Consider the following 12,175-nt stretch of genomic DNA (forward strand, 5'->3'; position numbering starts at 1 on the left):
AAATTTGTAAAACGATTATTATCTATTATTCTAAGCAAACAAGGATCTTTTCCTTGAAAGTCTATAAGTTATTGAGTCACCTAATTTCGGACATAGCTTGTTGCTTACGAGTTTCATCATAGACTTATGAATTATGATGAGGCAAAATGTTTATTTGTATGCAAAGAAATGGAAAGAAAAAAATCGTCTACTAGCATCGTAGTTTACACTATGTAGTTTGATAAAATAATATTGGAAACACTCTTTTATCCCAGCCTTGAAGACAATGTCTTATGTCATTGACCGTCACCTCCACCTCCATCGTGGGTATCGCAGACACAATAGATTATCAATTGTTATTCGGCAGCCGGCTGCTGCTTGGGGATTGATGGGTTAATGCAACAATGTAAATATTATTATATAATATGTTTTTATTGCAGAAGGTGACGGCGCGACGTCGTACGAGTTTACGATCGTCAGCCTGGACGGCAAGCGGTGGCGGTGGGAGGTGGGCGCGGGCGGCGGCGCGGCGGCGGCCGAGCGCGACGCCTGGGTCGCCGCCGTCGAGGCCCAGATACTGGCCTCGCTGCAGGGCCGGGTATGTACCCCAGCATCTGTTACCCGACGCGATGTCACTTGGTCGAATCATGCCAATTCAATACTGGTGATCTGATGATCTGTTGGCTGGGTTTGACGTAACGCGACCAAATTACGTAGTTCCGCCATCTGCCTATGAATCAACTTCTCTGGTAGTACCCAAGTAGACCTGTCTTCTATTTTAATGCACCTCCGTTTCTTCTTCGATGCAGTCTGTTACCTGTAAAATGACAAATAAATGAACAAATTCGGCCAAGTGCGAGTTGGACTCGCGCACAATGGGTTCCATACCATGATAGAGCAAAAATAAACAAAAAAATAATAAATAAACCCTTAATTGTTTTTTTTTAAGTTTATTATTAATTATTAAAGTAAAAGTACAACTGAGTATTTTGTGAACATGTTTCACGGAACTAAGTAATAATAAAGGCTATTATATTTCAGACGTCCCGGCAGCCGGCACCGACGGGCGCGAACTCGACGGGCGACGTGCGCGCGACGCACTACATACGACGCGTCAAGGGGAACGATAAATGCTGCGACTGCGGTGCACCAGGTAATTAATTTAAATTCATATTGTGCTTGTGCTATCAGAAAAATTGACAAGTAATTTCTTGAGTTAATTAATTTAAAAATATTTGTCAAGTTTTTAAAATATGTATTGTCAAGTCAATGTTAGTCTTGTTTTGTCCGCTGAGATTGACATAATCCGTTCAAATTACGTAGATACAGCATACTCCAGCAACTCGGATAGTACTTACCCCCTAACTTATTAAAACTAAATGTTGCTCATAACTTCTTTAATGCGGTAGCCCTAAACTTTTCCGGGATAAATACAACGCTATGTCCTTTCCTGAGACTCCCAAGAATCTCTACAGCAAATTTCATCTTAAAAGCTGCATGCGCAATTATGATTCTATTCATCACTTACGTGGAATGCATTCTCCCGTCTGCTTTTGTTGGATGCGAGCGGCCATTCCAAGTGGCCGTTTCCAAACAATATTCGAATCTAGCCATACAAATGAAAATGAATAAACATTTTTAAATAACTCTCTTATCTCTCTATAGACCCTGACTGGGCGAGCCTTAACCTCGGCGTGCTGATATGTATAGAGTGCTCCGGCATACACCGGAATCTCGGCTCGCATATATCGCGAGTGCGCTCACTAGATCTCGACGAGTGGCCGTGAGTAAATTTTTTATTTATTTTAGAACATATAAATCAGTCTATGTAGATCGCCATAATATTTTTTTCTGCATTATTTTTTTTCTGCATTAGCGGTTAGTACGGCTCAAATCGCTAAGGCTGGAAGAAATTCTAACTACGTGCAAAAGAAAATAAAGTAACTTTAGTCTCGAATTTGGAAAAAAGTATCATCTACTGATCCTGAGATGGCGCTGTTGAAACTCTGCATTAGATAAACTTGGTTTAGACTTTATGTAAAAATGCTCAGAAATTATTTGTTCTAAATAAAAAAGACCCTTTCACAGTAAACTCTAATGTAAGACAATACTATAAAGATATACAATCGGAGAAATGTTATAAATTGTAACATCAATATAATCGTGTTTCTAGGCTGGGTCACGTGAGCGTGATGGTGTCCATCGGCAACACGCTGGCCAACTCCGTGTGGGAGGCGGAGCCGCGCGGACACGTCAAACCCGTTGCCACAGCCACCAGGGAGGAGAAGGAAAGGTAATAGAAACCTTATTATAATTAATTATTGCTACTGTACCTCAAAAAGGACCGGACTTTCACCAAAGTTAGGGAACGCTTCGGCAAACTCAAGCGTTCCCCTCGACGCCATGACTAGCTTATACGTGGGAGAGCCATGCTTCGGCACGAATGGGCCGGCTCGACCGGATAAATACCACGTTCTCACAGAAAACCGGCGTGAAACAGCGCTTGCGCTGTGTTTCGCCCAGTGAGTGAGTTTACCGGAGGCCCAATCCCCTAACCCCTACCCTATTCCCTTCCCTACCCTCAACTGTTCCCTTCCCTTCCCTTCCCTTCCCTACCCTCCCCTATTACCCTATTCCCTCTTAAAAGGCCGGCAACGCACTTGCAGCTCTTCTGATGCTGCGAGTGTCCATGGGCGACAAAAGTTGCTTTCCATCAGGTGACCCGTTTGCTCGTTTGCCCCCTTATTTCATAAAAAAAAAAAAAAAAAAGCTAAGCCGGGCAGGTTCCCATCCTTGCCCGGAGCTTCGTTTAACGGATGTTTAACGAACGCCACCGCACTCCCGTCTTACGCTGGCGGAGCGGCAGAGAGATGGGATCTTCCTCTCTGTCCCGCTCCGCGAAATTGTAATGTCGCAGAAAGAGACCGCCGCTTGCCAGGCCTCATCGCTCTCGAGCATGCAGCGCACCATGCTCGGGAGCGGGAGGAGGGAGGACACGGCCCAGCACATCTCGAAGGTGTGCTGGGCTGTGTCCGCCGCAGCGCCACATTCATGGCAGGCTGGCATTGGCACTCCCCTGGCGACCTTACACAGGTACTCACAGAAACATACGTGTACGTGCCGGTGAGGCGCCGGCCACCTGTGTAAGGCGGAAAAGACCAGCCATTTGTTACATTTATTTTTATTACATTTTCCAGGTGGATACGCTTAAAATATGAGCGTCGTGCGTTCCTTACCGCGTCTACGTCGGACGGCGAGGCGCTGCGGGCGGCGGCGGCGCGCGGCGCTGTGGCGTCGCTGGTGCGAGCGCTCGCCGCGCCCCCGCCGCGTGCGCCCGCGCCGCTCGACCGCGCGCTCGCACTGAGAGCGGCCGCTGCTGCGGCGCATCTGCCCGCTGCGCAGCTGTTGATATGGGTATGTTGGTCAATCACTCATCTTGTCAATAGTAAAATAGATACTGAATATACTTATGGAAATATAACGTGTAGTGTTAAAAGTCAAATGATAAGTATGATCATAGGTTGAGAATACTGCTGGACGTTTATTTGTGCGTTACATACTTCAGCATCACATTTTTTAGGACTGTCAGATTTTACATGGGAATAGATTGTAACCCAACGACATGTTTGCTATGAAAGACAAATTATATTACATTACCTATTCAATATAATAATATTATATCAGTAATCGCACATTGATGTTACTGTGTTATAAAATATCTACAACAAATATGGCCGTCGACAAGACGGTGTACTACTTCGACCGTATTACAATTTGCAATAACATAAAATTTGTGTAATGTTACAGCACAACGGCAACCCTAACTTCCCGGACTCGGACGGTCACACGTGCGTGTTCTACGCGCGCGCCGCCGCCAACCACCTGTCCGGCATACCCACGCAGTACCCCAAGAACCTGCAGATAACCTGCCCCCTCCACCCGAACCCCCCGGCCGGTTCCGGAACCAACTCCACGGGAACCAACTCGACGAGCTCCACGGCGAGCACCAAGAGCTCCAAGAACCCGGAACCCGAATGCAACTGCGTTATATTCGAGCTGTTAAACGCCCAGAGCGCTGCCAACGCGTTGGTAGAAATACTCATCGGGTTGCAGAACAACCAGTACATGAATAACGGTTTCGAACTCCCTGGCAGCTACAGCCACTCTACTCTGGGACGGGCATCCCTAGGACCAAATTTGTCTCTAACCAATGGTAAATGCGGAAGTATTGTATAATTTTTTGTCTCTGTTTATAATAATGTTGCGGGCATAATCTAGTGATTTGTTAGAAGTTTTGGTACAAGTATTATAGGCCAGGAGCTGTCTTTTTCAACTACAAGTTTGGATGAACACCGGGTTGATGCTCGATGGAGTCCGAACGGCGAATTGCGGCACAAAACTTCATGTAAAGCGTCGAAATTTGTATGAAATTCTGTGCCCAGTCTCGTCATTTTGATTATAGTTACCACAATCACAATTTTTAGAGTTCACGTGATAGCATAGAAGCTTCATAAGGCTGACGAAATCAGTTGTAGGCGAAATGTTTAATATAGTAACTGAATGTTACTTAGGTGTGTATACAGTTTTTAATCTGTTGCTATTTGGTGTTTCCCCTGGAAAAGTTGTAGAAACTTTGCGAGGTTGATTCTACTTCAACAATTATTACTTAAAATATTGTCAAAAGAATATTTGTTACTTTAAATATAGGTGCACACACCTATCTTTGTATGTATATTTTGTATAGATTTTTATTTCTCGTGTTTTATTTGTTCGGTGCTTTTTATGTTAGTTGAAATATTTTATTATTTTTCCGTAAACCTTCCCTATGATTGTTTCGTTAAAATAAATAATTATAATATTTTTTTAATGAAGAAATGTTTGGTGATCTATTAGTTATTTCGAAAGTGCTAAAAATTGGTTTAATTTTCGCTAGTTTTTGTTATTGAATTTATACTATGTTATTAACTGAGAAAAACATTTAGACATCATCGTACATTACATTTTGCACAAACTTGTAATACGGACTTTGTTAAATACTACGTCGTTATAAACACAATTATATTGACATGATAAAAGTAAAATTATGGTTAAATAGCTTTGTACTTAATAGTATTTTGTTAATATTATTTCAAAGGAAAAATATCGAAAAACAATGTTAATTCCATAATTTTACTACAAATTCGTAAAAGATCAAAACAGTGTTACAGAAACTTTTGAAATAGGTAGCTATTTTTCAATATTATTTTTTTACGTAAGTATTCTTAAACTTTTTTTTAAACATGATACTTGTATAAAATATACACGTTTTTAGTACACAAAGCTTGAACACACAAAGCAACTATGCATATAGAAGTTACGCACTATAATTTTTGTATATCTGGGTGCTCAGTGCGAGCTTATGTCACTGCTTACAGTACTTCCAAATTAAACTTGCATTTTGCACCTTGTTCAAAAGAAATAGAAGTAAATATCATATAGCCGGTGGCTGTCCGCTGTCGCTTACTCACCGGGAAGCCATCGCGGCGTTACCATGGTAACGTTCAAGCAACGTCAGGCGCGTCTACGTTCCTGCAAAGCCCTGTTTTTCTTAAAGTTAAGTTTAAAGCAGCGCTTGCAGCGACGTCTTTCGACGCTCGGGAAATACGATCGTTGCCGAAAAATTACGAAAATTTCTATGCGCATTATCACTTTGGGAGCACTGTACGTGAAAAAGTTAACTACAGTTTTTATAGTGCTGAAACGACGGCTTCTGTGGCAAACAATGGTAACAATTTTATGTTATTTACCATAGAAATTGCAGTTAATTTCTTCACGGCGTAAAGTGATCAAATCTCGTACTCTGCAAACTGTATCTAGTAGTACTTTAGTATGAAAGTTTTATGAATTCTATTGTTTTACCTTCAGCCCGAGTGTCGTTTAATATAGTATAGACTTTATTAGGTAATACGTAATTTATTTGATTAGTATACAAGATCTCAGCTCAACGCGAATTTAGGGTAAATTTTTAAGTAATTATATTTGTATAGAGGTTAAATTGTCGCTTTTTGATAGTCCCTTGGGTGTTAAAATTTCACTACGATTGTTTTTATTTTTATTTTATGAAATTCAATAGTGTGAAAAATTGTTTTACAAGTTTTTATATTTTGTAATAACTAATACTTAAACCCGGTCGAAATATTTTGACATTTGCCTTTGCGGTGCACCAAACTCTTAAGAATGCTGTGTTTAAATTTTAGTTACTTCTTACCGTTAAGACGTTAGGGTGGTCCCTAGTGGCAAACAATAATAAGTAATTAAAAATATCTGTGGTACTCGGCGACTGCCGCGGTAAAACTATTGCATAGCATTTTAATAAACTTATGCAATTATATCGCATACGTCTAGTCGCACGCACACAAACACCGTGCCGAAATCTGCTTAACTGAAACTACTTTAGACGAGTGTTAGGTTTATTTTCGGTACGGAATTTCTTGATTCGCTCGCCGCGCTCAAAGGCCGTGATAAAAGCTATGCAAATATATAGCATAAAGCAGGGTTTCTCAAACTTTCGGCTCCACGAACCACTATTAAATTTCCAGGTGACAGCGAACCCCTTACTTATATTGAAATCCCCCTCCCCTTTAGAAAGGGGAATTCACCGCTTTGCGTGAGAGTTCGAAATACTCTGCCTGTCTAGCTGCCCAAAAATCTATCAAAGATATCCTTTTGAAATCAGCTTGAAGAGTTTCATTTACGGACATAATATCTAATAAATACTCCTATAGCGGTAGCACGGCGACCAGCGGAAATGCGAAAGTATGGACAAACTGTGGAAATAAACCTAAGGTGCCGTTCCGATCTTTTTTCGTTCCGAAAAATTCAATTAAAATGCCACTTTATGACACACTATAGTATATGTCATAATGTAGGATATTATTTGAATTTTTAGAACTATAGTCTGTCATAAAGTGGCTTTTTAATTGAATTATTCGGAACTAAAAAAGATCGGAACGGCACCTTAAGTTTATCTCCACAGTTTGTGACTATAGTCTGTCATAAAGTGGCATTTTAATTGAATTTTTCGGAACGAAAAAAGATCGGAACGGCACCTTAGGTTTATTTCCACAGTTTGTCCATACTTTCGCATTTCCGCTGGTCGCCGTGCTAGCACTACTAGTGTTGCCACCATTTCGTAAATCTTGTCGCGAACCCCCTGCCGTCGAATGGCGAACCCCTAGGGGTTCGCGTACCCCACTTTGAGAAACCCTGGCATAAAGCAATGCAAATCTTCGTTAACGTCCTCACCGTGAGAAGTGACGAAAGCTTGCACTCAGTTGTCAGAAATGTTGACCGGATTGTATTTACGTCTTTATTCTTTAAAATAGAGTTCGAGAACATTCCATTACTTAGGATTAAAGCCCAAGGGATATGTAGATGTGATAAGAGTTTCCCCTATTGAGCATCGACGTACCATGTCTAAGGACAACACGTTTCTACACTACAATCATAAAAAACATTATCCGACTATTAATGTATCTATTGAACCTCAAGTTGATTGTACACAGTATTTTTAAAGCTTCTAATTTTATGACATGTAAGGTCCTTGATCATAGTACGTCGATGCTGTTAAGCCAAATGTACTGAACCCTTCTGTGCCTGCTCTACTTAGTCTATGCTGCACATACCATTATAGTCCAGGAGCGCACCCGCCTCCTACACTATAATGGAGTGTTTGTAAAATATTGTACTTCTTGTTTATAGTGAAGCTTCGATAGTTCGAAGGTGCATTTAGGGCCTGTTTCACCACTTTCTGATAAAGTGCCTAATAGGCTATTCACAACTTTTTTGACAGATTTTCCATACTTGATCTGTCAAGTTAATTGGTGGATAGCACTGGATAGCCTTATCAGGAAGTGGTGAAACAGGAGCTTAGACTACATAGGAAATTTTAGCATACATACAAATACTTATACCAATAATTTTTCTACTTAATTTATTATGATACTTAACTTTTTCGATTTCAGTGATTTTTGCTATCTTTTTTATCCCATTCAATATTTTTTAATGATTAATATTTTAACTATTTTGTGACCTATCGCATTGTATATTTGATTTTTTATTGTAAATTATTATATTGTGTTAGTTGTGTACATTTTGAGAGGAACCATTTTCAGTATTCCGATTTGTATAAAATGGAGGCGCATTGTATATTTTTTATTGCTCTGAGTTGAATTTTATTCTATTATTTTAAATTTGTTACCCGATACTGTGTTTGGTAGTTTATTTTTTGTATAATATATTTTGTACAGGCCAAAGAGCTACGTGTATATAGCGCGGCTGCACCTCAGCTGTATTAGAAGTTGGTTATTGTAATTATTAAGAGATTTGTTGATGTTCTTTATCTTGTGAAATAAATTGTAAAATGAACCCGACAGTTTTGTTGTTTTCTTACCCTATTGTACTTGTGAACTTAGCTATCTTGTTATAATAATTATACTAATTAGTAATTACTACTTAGGGTCGATTCCTGAGGTTGATTCAGACCGCAACGCGGCGCGATGCATTTCTAAGTTTATATGCATTTGACAGATTCGCAAGACGTCTCGCGCAATTGAAATCTGTCAAATCCATACAAATTTATGCTGCGCCGCGCTTCGCCTCGCCTCGTCGCGTTGCGGTCTAAATCAACCCAGAGTTTGACAGTAGAACGAACGAAGAATAAAAGCGGCGGACGACGCTGAAGTCTAAAGTCATAGTACCGAAAATCACTGTAGACCCCATTGTGGTATGATTTATTTACAAACATTCAGTTTAAAAATTTAACAATGTTACATAACAAATTTCAAACCTTCAAAGATTCAAAGATTCAAAGACTTTATTAGCATCCAAGTATAGTATACAATATACAAACTCAGCACCTTGTACAGGCGGTTGCTTATAAAATAGTACTTAACAAGATATATTTTGGATTGTAATTTGTTAACTACTTACATAAGTAACATAATATTATGTATTGTTCGTTTCTTAATTTCATATAATATAAACAATTACAATAGTACATGAATGAAAGTACTTAATATATTTTATGAACATTATTCTTTAGACCTTAATCTTCTTTAGAAAAGAATTCTTCAAGCGAGTAGAAACATTTTTCTCTTAGGTAGCTTTTTAATTTTCTCGTAAATGATAATAGTTTTGTTTCATTTTTAATTGCATCTGGGAGGTGATTAAATATTTTAACTGACATGTAGTATGGGCTTTCGTTTAGCATTTTAATTCTGGAGTATGGTAAATGTAGTCTGTTTTTGTGTCGTGTGTTAATGTCATGTGTATCTTTAACTTTAGTAAAGTAATCGAAATTTTTGAAAACAAATAAGCTAATATCTAGTATGTAAATGGATGTAAGTGTAAGTAATTTGTATTTAATGAAATAGGTGCCTAGACAGACTAAATAGTCCTAGGTTTTTTCTTTTGAGGTACAGAACCCAAAACATTTACGAACGATGAACGCTCGTACGAATATAGTAATTAATCTCAGGTGCGGTCGCTAATAAGCTATGTCCTACACGTGATGGGTTGATGTTGCCCCGTGCGAGTTTCTTGTGCCGGTTCTTCTCGGCGGGTAGTTCCTGAACCGGTGGTAGGTAACGTAGTTTCTTCGTTTGACTTTCAAAAAGTGTATCATGATACCCATTTTGAATAAGAAGATATTTTATTTTATATATTTACTAGCTGTTGCCCGCGACTTCGTCCGCGTGGACTTCAGTTTATAGCGCGCGGTGTCAATAAAATTGGTGTCAAAAGCTTTTTAAAACCCTGGTACCCCTTAAATCAAAATACCCAAAACAGCCGTGTAGTGTGCACATAATGTTTTTTTTTTTAAATTAAACTTTTTTATACCTTAAGCTTATTTAGCGCTACACAACTTAGCTGCATAATGCATTACACAACTTTAGCTTTGCCCAATAGTCAATACCCATAAACTATTTAGTATTTATTATTGGTAGACTGTTGTTTCTCATATCTATGTTGGTACGTGAGTTAATTAATAACATGTATAACAATCGAAATATTAATTCAACATGGTACCACCTCTTATAGAAATACATAATTATGAGCAAGCGATAGCGCAATCTAGGCGACTCTTGGCGCCATCTGTTCCAGTTTTTGGAACTAACTTAATTTGAACAAATTTACGCATAAACACCCCCTTACAACCCCTTTTTCCAGTAAGCAGTAGACTATGTCCTTTCTCAGGCTTTAGACTATCTGTGTACAAAATTTCATTACAATCGGTTCAGTAGTTTTGGCGCTGTTGTTTTTGAATTTGATATCTAAGTTGGTAGGTGAGTTATTAGTTAATATTAACGTGTAAAACAATCGAAAGAATCGTAAAACCTACCTCAACATGGTACCACCTCTTATAGAAATACGCATGAGCAAGCAATAGCGCGATCTAGGGGACTCTTGGCGCCATCTGTTTGGAGTTTTTTGGAACTAAGTTAATTTAACCAAATTTACGAATTTTCACCCCCTTACAACCCCTTTTTCCAGTTAAAAAGTAGCTTATGTCCTTTCTCAAGCTTTAGACTATCTGTGTACAAAATTTCATTACAATCGGTTCAGTAGTTTTGGCGCTGTTGTTTTTGAATTTGATGTCTAAGTTGGTAGGTGAGTTATTAGTTAATAACGTGTATAACAATCGAAAGAATCGAAAAATCTAGCTCAATATGGTACCACCTCTTATAGAAATACGCATGAGCAAGCAATAGCGCGATCTAGGGGACTCTTGGCGCCATCTGTTTTAAGTTTTTGGAACTAAGTTAATTTGACCAAATTTACGCATTTTCACCCCCTTACAACCCCTTTTTCCAGTTAAAAAGTAGCCTATGTCCTTTCTCAGGCTTTAGACTATCTGTGTACAAAATTTCATTACTATCGGTTCAGTAGTTTTGGCGTGAAAGCGAGACAGACAGACAGAGATACATTCGCATTTATAATATTAGTATAGAAGTATAGATATAGATTTAATTTATTCAGACCGCAACGCGACGAGGCGAGATGCGGCGCGGCACAAATTTGTATGGATTTGACAGATTTTAATTGCGTGAGACGTCTTGCGAATCTGTCAAAAATCACGTTTTCCGCAGCATGAATACTGCCACCGCCACCCGCCTTTGCTGGGTTGATGGATGACCGTGCGATAACCATGTGTACATGTGAAAGGCTTAGCACGGCACGGCGCCGCCGGGCCGACAACCGTATGCATGTGAAAAGGGCCTAAGGGTCAATTTAGATCGCAACGCGATGAGGCGAGGCGAGGCGCGGCGCGGTCTGAATTGACCCTTCGTAGGAAAACTGTGCAATTTTACTGTGTTAATTGACCTTATTCTCGTTTGCTACATCCTTACTAATATTATAAAATATTTGCAAGTGTGTCTGCCTGATACATACTAACGTTTAAACGTCAGAACCGATTTAGATGATATTTAGTATACCTAGATATTACACTCAAAGACACGACACAAAACGTTCAGTGAGCGGAAAAAAATATCCACGGCTGAACATAATATTATAAGTTTATAACCTCCTCTTTTTTAGAAGTCACTTAAAAATAGCTCACAACGCGTTGTGGTCACAGTGAAACTGCCACGACGCGAAATTCACGTTGTGCAGGCTCTAATGAAAACGGCCACGACGCTTTCTGGCAATCACAAAAAAACCACGACGCGAAATTCGCGTTGTGGCTTTTTCACTGTGACCAAAACGCGTTGTGAGCTATTTTTTCGCTAACTGAGTCTTCTTCGGAGTCGGTCTTTGAGCGTAACATACATATAATTATGGGCGTACCGAGGGGGGGGGGGGGGGGGGGGGGAGCGGCCCTTTATAAACACCTAGCTTATGAAAAATCTGAATTGCCCCCCCCTGGCCCAGAACCTGGGTAATTTGCCCCCCCCTGGCACCAGAACCTGGTTAATTTGCCCCCCTAATGTACCTATCATATAACGACGTGATCAGGCCGGCCATTATTTGAAGACCCAATTAGGATACCAGGTAAATCAGCTCGCGCTGGGGCAGTTATGAATGGCCCCGTCAGACGACTCGTATAATACACCTAATTTATTTCTCCCGAGACGCATCACGTCATGAATTATTAGGCCTATAATATTTATGTTATGATTTTTACCTTCTACCAAATTATTGAGAGTAAGGTACG

The 12,175-nt window shown here is 39.7% G+C and overlaps 1 protein-coding gene across 3 annotated transcripts in view; it reads left to right on the forward strand.

Annotated features, from left to right (window-relative positions):
• The window catches only part of LOC121726977 (centaurin-gamma-1A), a 240,349-nt gene extending 235,533 nt beyond the window's left edge, over window positions 1–4,816 (forward strand). For all 3 annotated transcript variants that reach the window (XM_042114641.1, XM_042114642.1, XM_042114643.1), the window contains 6 exons: window positions 420–577; window positions 1,021–1,132; window positions 1,645–1,762; window positions 2,153–2,272; window positions 3,177–3,393; window positions 3,787–4,816. In XM_042114641.1, the coding sequence (XP_041970575.1) occupies window positions 420–577; window positions 1,021–1,132; window positions 1,645–1,762; window positions 2,153–2,272; window positions 3,177–3,393; window positions 3,787–4,215 (1,154 nt within the window). In that variant the 3' untranslated portion in view covers window positions 4,216–4,816. The remainder of the gene's footprint in view (window positions 1–419; window positions 578–1,020; window positions 1,133–1,644; window positions 1,763–2,152; window positions 2,273–3,176; window positions 3,394–3,786) is intronic.
• Window positions 4,817–12,175: the final 7,359 nt, after the last annotated feature.

The sequence above is a fragment of the Aricia agestis genome, chromosome 5 (genome assembly GCF_905147365.1).
Source record: "Aricia agestis chromosome 5, ilAriAges1.1, whole genome shotgun sequence".
In the NCBI taxonomy this organism is placed as follows: Eukaryota; Metazoa; Arthropoda; class Insecta; order Lepidoptera; family Lycaenidae; genus Aricia; species Aricia agestis.